The sequence below is a fragment of the Motacilla alba genome, chromosome 3 (assembly GCF_015832195.1).
Source record: "Motacilla alba alba isolate MOTALB_02 chromosome 3, Motacilla_alba_V1.0_pri, whole genome shotgun sequence".
Classification (NCBI taxonomy): domain Eukaryota; kingdom Metazoa; phylum Chordata; class Aves; order Passeriformes; family Motacillidae; genus Motacilla; species Motacilla alba.
In genome coordinates, this window is record NC_052018.1 from 24,419,949 (window position 1) to 24,429,522 (window position 9,574).

Below are 9,574 nucleotides of genomic sequence, written 5' to 3' on the forward strand. Positions count from 1 at the left end.
GTTCTGTTTTAAATACCAGCTACTTCAACAGCTAGCAGAAGCACTCAGGATAGTTATTAAGAATTTCATAAAAGACAGTCAAGAAAACAAAAAATGTAATTCAAGTTTGCCCAGTATCAAAATTCAGTGCCAGGGTTTTTTTTTTGTTGTTGTTTTGTTTTGTTTTGTTTTGGTTTGGTTTTTTTGCTTTGAAGAAGGCCAAAAAGTTTTCTTGAAGTCTAAATTCGGTTGCCAATTCCCTACTACATTTATGTGTTTAAACTGTAGGACCGTAGTGGTTACCACTGTAGACAACTCATTCAGTGAGAGAAGATGCAATCTATTAGTCATTAGTAATTTTCTCTTGAGACAGAGCATATAGAAAATTAAAAAGGTTCAGCTGGCACTGGCAAGTCCTTTTTTCCAACAAGATCATGAGCAAGAAGATAAATTATAGCCTCAATGCTGGAATAGACATATGTAAATCAATTAACTATCTCACTCTTTCCTCTGGCTTTGGAATATAATAGGACACCGCTCACTACAGGACATTTTCAATACTATTTTAGAAATTCACCTATGAAAGCATAATTTAGTACCAATAATAGCAGTATGAGAATGTTTATGACACAAGAATGATTTTTTTTAGTACAAAGACCAGGCGCATTCTTACAATTATTTCACTATTTTTTTAATGAATGCAAAAATATGGATAAGAATGATAATTACATATTTATAAACAGTTTTTAAAAATTTATTATTTTGAAATTAGATTTCAGTTTGTCTGAAAGCAGCCACATGATAATTTAAATATATGAAATGGATGTTTGCCAGTCATTTCTACCAAGTGAGTAACTTCCTTTTAGTTTTGAAAAATATTGTGGGAGTTTTGGAGTCAAGCTCTACACATTTTGGAATTGGAGGATTTGCCTGAATTCTGAGTTTGTTGACAACATATCAATATATCCTCACAGTTTATCTCAGTTTCCACTGGAAAAAAAAGGGGGGGGTAAAGATAAAAATGAAAAGAGGTTGATATCGTAGTGGTTGGGTGGATGAACAGACTGCAGTTCTGCACCGAGGTTACATAGGCGTGACTGTAGCCTCTTATTCTCTTGTGCATCCCTGGCCTCTCTGCCCAGGGTGTCAGGGACTTAGAGCTGTTTCATATCTCTTTTTGTTTGAATCTCCATCACAGTCCTCCAAATCTCCTCCTTTGTTCCTTGCCTTTGACATTTCTGCTTGTTTTTACACCATCAATCCCCTTTCCTCTGTCTCCCAGGAGCCTCTTCTTGATTCTCTCAAAAGCAGGTGTTACAGTGTCTGCTATTCAAAGAAAAATCCAAAATGCCCTCAAAAAGTGAAGTTAGACCAAGAATATCTTTCAGATCTTCTCAGGTTGTTTTTTTTCCATCTCAGCTGTAAAGTTTTGGAAATATTATTGAAGTAATGGTATATCACTAGAAGGCAGTGAGAGGGACTACATAGTTCTGAGGATAAATTTGTTTTTGAGGTTAAGCAAGTTTGCAGTATATCAGGAACTCTAAAATGGGTATGTATACACATACATGTATACATGTGTGTGTGTGTATATTTGCAACCTCTGATGCAGATGATTTTCCTGTATTTGAAAAGAGAGGGAAGCAAACACCTAAATCCTTGTGTCTCATCTTTCTACTTTACAATTTGCACATTGAGGAAGAATTTTGCAAATCTAATGGAAAGACAGATATTTTCAAAGAGAATTCTCTAAGAGACAAGACACATAATTTAATTAATGCATTATTAAGATCGATTCAGAAAGTGAAGGATCTTGTACTGACATAGTGAAGTCAGACACAAAAAAGTGCAAAATTCCTTTGGTTAGAGGCCAGCTTGGTCTGTTCCAAGGCAGGTAAAATTATTAAAACTGTCTTCTAAAAGTTCTCTTATATTTTAAACAAGCACTTTGAACAGAATTTCTATCCACATTTTTCTAAAAAAAGCTTAAATGTAGTACAACAATGGGAGAATTTGTACCATGACCTGTAGAACAACTATATATACACAGATGAAACTGTGGTTGCATTTATAAGGACCAAAGTCAATTGATGGGAAAGAAGAAGATTTATAAGTGCTGTTGTCAGTACACTTTGTATCTCCTTTGATTAACATCTTATTGGATGACTTACCATAACGTTAGCTAGGGACAAATAATTAGCTTTAAGGTTGAAAAAAATGTCAGATACCATTTTGTACAGCTGAACAAGCTGACTGCTGGTTCCTTGGGGCCTGTCACTAATGAGTATTTTTCCACTATGACTGTGCAAGTGGACTCCAGTCCACGTAGAAATATCAGGAAGAATTGTGTCAGGCTCACCACAAGCTGCTCAGGAAGTGACATCAAGAGATGACATATTTACTGCTTTCTCTATTACAAATCAAAGAAAGCATTTTTCATGGAACTCTTCAACTCACTTGTATAGAGCGAATGATCCAGTATTTTCCCAAATTTTTAATCTCATTTTCAGCAGGAGGAGGTGACCAGGGCGCATCATGCTGGCCACGTGAAGGCTGAGCAATCTCTTTGTCTCTTTAATGGGTGTCAGAGAAGACACAAATGCATCTAGAGATGACCCCCTTTTTCATTCTCAGTCAAGAAGGACTGAACAAAGGCATCTGTTACCATTGAGATCTATTGCTGGAAATGGAAGTATTCAGCACTGATACCCAAAAGGAGATCAACATTTATGCTGTCTTGGAGACAGACAAGAAAGCAACACAGGACTAGGAGCAGCTAAAGTTATTTGGGACAGCCTTGTTAGCTGACCTGAGGGTAGTGGCTTCTTGGAGATAAGTTGTCAAGCTGCCTCTGAAAAACTAACATGTTTTCACCATTTTATGTGGTTGGGTTTTCAGAATTGTATGTTATAACGCTTTCCCTTTCTAGTGCATTAAAAAAAGCAAAGTAAGTCTTGGTTGATGGTTTTTAAAATCACAACATCTTTCAGGCACCTGCATTGTTCCTTTTTATTTGGGAACCTATCTTGACTCTAGGAACAGTTTATACTGAATTTCCACCTTATGAATTTCATAACCCGCAAATCCTCACCTAATTTAATATGTCTTCTTTTTTTTTATCAGTGAATTCTGTTTGGATGATGAACTGATTAGGAAAAATTCTGTCAAGTCATAAGCCCAATATTACTCTTACTGCTATCATAAGACCCTTAGATCATTCTCTTATATTATCTAAATTATTATCTGCCCTTTTTATCTGAAATTATATATAGGCTCATACTTAACTTCTCCTGCAATATTCCTCCCTCAGAATGAGAAAGTAAGTGTGATTTGTGCAGTTCCAAAAAAACTGAAATGGATGGGCAGATGCGCTGTGAAATGTAAACACCTCTAGGAAGGAGTGAGAGAGGAAATGAGGGAAATGTGCTGCTAGTTTCTCCTCAGAAATTTGTATTGTTTTCTCAAAGCAAAGTATTCTCTGGAAATAATTAAAAACCCCAAAAAAACCAAAACAAAACAAAAAAAAAAACAAATGAACAAACAAAATGGAGGTACAATGTACTCAGACGAATAGCATTCATGTAATTTTAGCATCATTCTTTTATGGCATGTACTAAGTAAGACCTGTGACTTCCCTGTGAACGTAAGAAAATAAATAAGTGATTTTCTCCTCATTGTGAAATCCTCCTCTACAACCAGTGCATTTTAAATGGAGGAGGTCTGAAGGTTACTCTTTGAAACATAGCCAAGCAATATGCCAATAATTTCTGATACCTACTGTCTTCCTTTCAAGTAAAGCTAGTATTTGCCCGGGCTATGATGTGTGAATGGTGTTATAATCAGTCTCAGAATTTTACTGAGTCAGAATCTTTAGAGAGAACGTTGGGCATATGTACCAGTATAATCTGAAAAAAAGCATTGAGCGTTGAGTGCAGAGGCTAAAAGTATGTCCTCATTACCCTTATTCATCTGTGATTTACAAAATCCCATGTCTACAATTGTAATTACTAATAAATGACTTATTACAGTTACCAATACGATTACTTCAGGTGCATGTAATCTTTTGCTGCAGTTGAGTAAGTAATTACTCAGTTTTATCTGTTTGTTTGTTCATGAAAGATCTGCAATAGTTACTTGAGAAATCAATAGCATTTCTAAAGTCAACATTCATAAAAAGACCCCATGAGAGAAAGTTGATTCTATTGACTTCAGTGGTGACAGGATTTTACCAACTGGCTTCTGTGCAAAGTAACAAAAGTTCTTGAAATTTTAAATTCTATGAAAATGTCAGTATGGTTCAAAGTTTTGTCATACATTGCTCTTAGTCTTTATTTACTTAAGGAGTGTTCCTGCTCAGAAGTCAACAATAGTATTAATCATTGATAGATTCTACCTAAAAGAGGAAAATGTACTCATTTTATGAAAACGTCCTTGTACTGCAGAATTTATGTAAAGGGTTTCACTGTAAATAAAAGCTCCAACCTAAATGATATTATCACAGCAAAGTGATAATCATGTTCTTCCAGTTAAACACCCTCCTCACTGGACCCTGAATTATTCTGTAATGACTCAGCTCTTGCATACTGCTCCATACATTTTCAACTTGTAAAGAAGATTACAGCTTGTCAAAGCAATGAACATAATGGAAGTAGAGGGAACTCCAGTGGAAACATTCACACTCAAAGGTCAACTTTATGCAAGCACCTACTTTTTCCATTTGGCACTGAGATAGATCTTTCCAGACATGTTGGGGAAAAGACAGTGTTGGTCCTTGTGCCTTCCTAGGAAACAGAAACATGGGCTGTTCATGTGTTACATCACAGATGTACTATTCACTTTTTGCTTTCCATCTTGCACACGTTTGCAGCCTTGTTCCCCAGACAGTGGAGCTGGTGTAGACTGGTATGGCAGAACATTGTTGCCCGTTCCTCTCTGGAGCAGGGGTCTCACCGCCCTTGGTTTATTTTGACCAAGCCAAGAGTGCAATCCTAAGCTCTCTCCATAGACTTATAGCAGTTCATTTAGCTGAAAATTTAATGACGCTGGAAATGAACATTAAATGTAGGAATAACTACTGTTTTTACTAAAGGAGTAGGATTGTCAGATGTTAGAGGTGACTAATTCTTTACCCTCTAAATTGCATGGGCCACTGAAATACTAAACTGTTGCTTTCTGATATTTATAAATAGAAAGGCAGGTCCAAACAATGCACACTTCTAAAAATCTCAAATAAAAACTTTAAATATCAGCAGACAAACTTTCTAGTTACTTTATACTTGAACAGTGCTTTATTTTTTCCTTTAGGATTTTTATGTTTAATGGGAAGTTTATATTGCAGCAGATATTTGGGCAATACTTTAGTCAGCTTCAACTATATCTTCTTCTTTAAGTAAAAACTTTCAGTCACAGCCTACTGACTTGAAAGGGCATATTAGATCACCATGCTTTAACAAGGAGAAAGAATTATATACATTTATAGAACTTTATTTGTATGGTGATTGCATAAAAATGATTACTGTAAATATATTAGTTTTATAAGTTAACATTTAAAAGTCTGAAAGGGTAGTAATATAAGAACGATAAAGTTTGAAATATCAGTATGTGATTCAAACTGCAGTTTGAATCTAATTCCACCTGGCATTAAGAAACAGCTGTTATTATTGGTCCCCTTCAAAGAATGGTAGGAGTTCTGAGTCATAGTTTTAGAGGAAAAGAACTTGCCTTGAATACCTAGACAGAACATAATTGTAGGCTGAAGAAGTTTTTTTTTTTTAAATTATTCAATACTTAAGTAATGCATAAGTAATTATAATCATAGAATCAGATTAAAATTAGCTATAGTGTTTGACCACTTTTATGATATAAAATATGTTTCCTTATGGCTAATTAAAATTTCCCCACTTGCTGCCTTGTTTTCTTTCACCATACAAATCTGGGCTGTCATTAAACCTTTCTAAAATGGCTGGAAAGGGGAAATAAATACCCTATAGTTACTCTTTAGGTTAAACAAGTGCTACCTGTAGCCACTTCTCATCTGTTACACCTTTCCCAGAAGTCAACAAACACTTGTAACCATCCTGATAGTTGTCCATTGGTTTTCTCTGCTTGCTTGACAAAACAAAATCTATTTTTATTGTGAGACCAGATGCAGCTTTGCTAGTGCCCAGCAGAGGGGAATAACTTCCTTCAACCTGCTGGCTATGCTCTAATTAATGCAACGGTGTATGAGGTTATCCTTCATCACAACAAGGCTGGACTGATGCACATTCTGTGTGGTGTCAGACTTCACGTCCCTCTCAGCAGAGCTGCTTCCCTGTCTGTCTGTCTGTCAGTCAGTCAGTCAGTCACTGTCCTGTGCCATTGCATGGGTTATTCACTTTCTCCATCCCTCTTTGTCTCCTGCCCCATGGAGGATTTTGTATTTGCCTTTGCTCATGGATCTTCTGCTAGCCTTTTCCTCCAGTTTGGCAAAGTCGCCCAGAATGGGAGTCATACCCTTGGCATATCAGTCTCTCTTGTCCTCTAAATTAGGAACATCCATAGTTTCCAGGACATGGAGGCTCTTCAGATCTCTGATGGAGACGTCACCCTAGCATCCTCTGAAATACTCCCTGGAGCAGACATTTTGAGCTGCTGAATACTATCTTTTTAGACCAGTGTCCCAGACAGGGACAGGCTGCATGGGTCCATCCTGTAGTCTATCCTACTCCTTGGTTTGGGTGCCAGGCTGTTGTAGAAGACTGGCAAAATCCTTACCAACAGGGAGGCAAGCAGCACCTGTGTCATGTGAATGCAAGGGTGGCCCCATGCTCTGCCCTCTGAGCAGGAGGTTCCAAAAAGAAGTGGAAAGTGGAAAACCAATGTGAATCTGATGTGTGATTAGTCAAGGTGATGCTTGTCTGTTGAAATGTGCTATGTGCAGAAGAATTCCTCAAGAAAGTCAATGCATGAAAAATCATTCCTGGTTCAGTAAGCAGAGCTGTAAATTAAGAGTGCAGCAAACCAGTGCAGAGAAGTGCCGTATGAAGTCTTACACCAGTTTTTACAACTGTTCACGCATAACATATTGCAGGTTTTTATTTTCTTCTTCACTTTGTTTTTGCTTTTTATTTTCATTTTTCTATAGGTTTCCAATGAAAGAGGTTCTGTTTAGATATGACGGTGAGTATTACTATTTAAAAAAAAATATGATTACAGTCAAAATTAGAATATGTAACTACTTTGGTGTCACTTTATCAAATTTTATAATTTTTTTTTGAAAAGATGATAAGAAGCTTTAGGTACACAATTCAGTGTTTGGACAATAAGATGGCTATATTTGGTGAATGATTTTCTATGAATAATTACCAATGCAGAATAATTCCAATTCTTAGCATAACAGAATAAAGTCACAATAGAATTAATTTTAAGTGGGATTCAATCAAATGGTTGGAAGAAATTGAAGTATACTCTGGAATTAGATTGTGAAAGGATGTCAGGGAAATAAGATACATTTTTTATATTTGAGCACATAACCACATATTGCCATTAAATGAATGGTTTGCTAGAGCTAAACAATACCACATTGCAAATAATGTGCTATGCTTGAGAGCAGACTTAATGTAGTGCTTAGCAAGAGAGGTCAGCAAATAGGTGAGACTGAAAAAGCTGAAAAGTTCATTGCCTTTTTTTTCTCTTTCCTTGTTTCAGTCTTCACAAAAAAAAAGAGAGATTAATTAAGACTAAAAGTTTATTTCAATTATTATTAAAAATTTGAGAGTAGGATCATTGAGAAAAATGGAAAATGACACCTGAAGGAATACTGAGGTAAACTGGAGTATTCACGATGGAACAGCCTAATGAAATTTACCCTTGAAATACTTAACCAAAGCAGTTTCTCAAACACTAGTGATTGGCAGGATGAGTAAGTTCACAGAAAACTGGATAAAGGTAAACACAATGTTCTATCTAAGCAGAAGAGGAAAGGAAAAGCTAAAGAATCACAGAAAATTCAGTCCTAACAGCATTTCCAAGACACTGGAACAAAGTATTAAACAACACATTTGTGGGCATCAAGAGAATGGTAAGAAGATAAGATTATTTGCACAGGGACACGTCAGAAACAAATCCTATCAAGTTGATCTCATTTCCTTCTCTGACAGCAAGGCAGATACAAGGATGTGTTTTATACAGCATATCTTCAATGTGGTCTCACATGACATCCCTAAGCAAGCAAAGCAGATATGGACTAAATTAAATTCACATAAGGTAGATAGGTACTTGATTGGAAAACAGGACTCTGAGAAGAGTTGTTTGCTGCCTGAGTGGGAGAACATCTCAGTGACTTCCAGAATTCTGTCTTCTAGCTCTAGCACTATTAAACTTTGCTGTTAATTACTTTCTCAATGACATGGACAATAGGCTTACACAATTTACAGATAATGCCCGCTTGGGAGGATTTGCAAGCAGCATGAAAGCCAGGATTTTAATTCAGAAAAATTCACTTACATTGAAAGAATGGCTTGAAATAAATATGATAAAATTGATTGAAGAAAAATACAAAGAAATATGAAGGGTACAGACAGAAAAAGAATGACAATTACACTGCAGGTGAGAATCTGAGGATTATAGGGGAGGAAAAACTGAGTCTGAGTAGAAGAAGTGATGCTTTCAGGGAGATGTTGAAAGAAATGCTTATAATATGATGAAGATAATTACTCCTTTTTTTCACTATTAGTGCAAAATGAGTGGCATAGGATGTGGGAAACAAATGGGAGATGTAGAAAAGATGTAAAGGCTTCAGCATCTTCACATAGAAGATAAGGACATAAGAAATAAGGACAGAGTAGAGTCACAGCAGTTTCTCTCTTCATAATGGACTATTATAAAGGGATATTAGTCACTTTTTCATCTTTCCTATGAGTAGGAGAAAAAGAGATGGGTCTAAATTTCAGGGAGAGAGATTTAGTTTGAATTTGAGCAGTTACAGCTCTGTGAAAATTTAAGTCCTAAAAGCAGTTTGCCTCAGGCTGCTGCAAAGACAGGCAAGCTTCTCACAAAATAAATCTGATCTGCCAGCTCTCATCTTCTCCCACAACTATAGGACAAAGGAGGTGGCTGAATATATCTTGTAGGTTGTTTTTTTTTTTCCTGTGAAACTATGAATTCTATTTGTCAGCCAGATCATCAGGTTGTATAAATTAGGAAAACTAAGTGACATCAGTGTGTGTTATGCATCTTACAAATCTGTATTTTTGACAAATTGTGTTCATGCAAAAATCCTTCTTTTGCAGCCCCAAATGAGGATCAAGAGCTAAAACTGAATTTTGAAGCCTGTTTCTATATTAAGAAGGAATCCACAGCACCAGTCTTATTTAAAGCACCATTTAAAAAATATTGCTTATGGTATGCTAGTTGCAAGGCAGTAATAACAATCAAATATTCCTCCAAGAAATAATCTTATGTATTAGCGTAATTAACCCCAGAGACACACACATGAATATGCCATTTCTTGAAGTGCTTGCTAATTTAAGAGATGCCCAACATAACACAGCATATTTTCTTTAGAAATAATATAACTGTTGAAATTAAATAAAGCTGTATTTTTGTTGCAAAA

General features: G+C 36.0%; 1 protein-coding gene across 6 annotated transcripts in view; it reads left to right on the plus strand.

Annotated features, from left to right (window-relative positions):
- LOC119699896 (muscular LMNA interacting protein) overlaps nucleotides 1–9,574 on the plus strand; it is a 103,443-nt gene extending 93,869 nt beyond the window's left edge. For all 6 annotated transcript variants that reach the window (XM_038133948.1, XM_038133946.1, XM_038133947.1 and 3 more), the window contains 2 exons: nucleotides 7,106–7,140; nucleotides 9,252–9,574. In XM_038133948.1, the coding sequence (XP_037989876.1) occupies nucleotides 7,106–7,132 (27 nt within the window). In that variant the 3' untranslated portion in view covers nucleotides 7,133–7,140; nucleotides 9,252–9,574. The remainder of the gene's footprint in view (nucleotides 1–7,105; nucleotides 7,141–9,251) is intronic.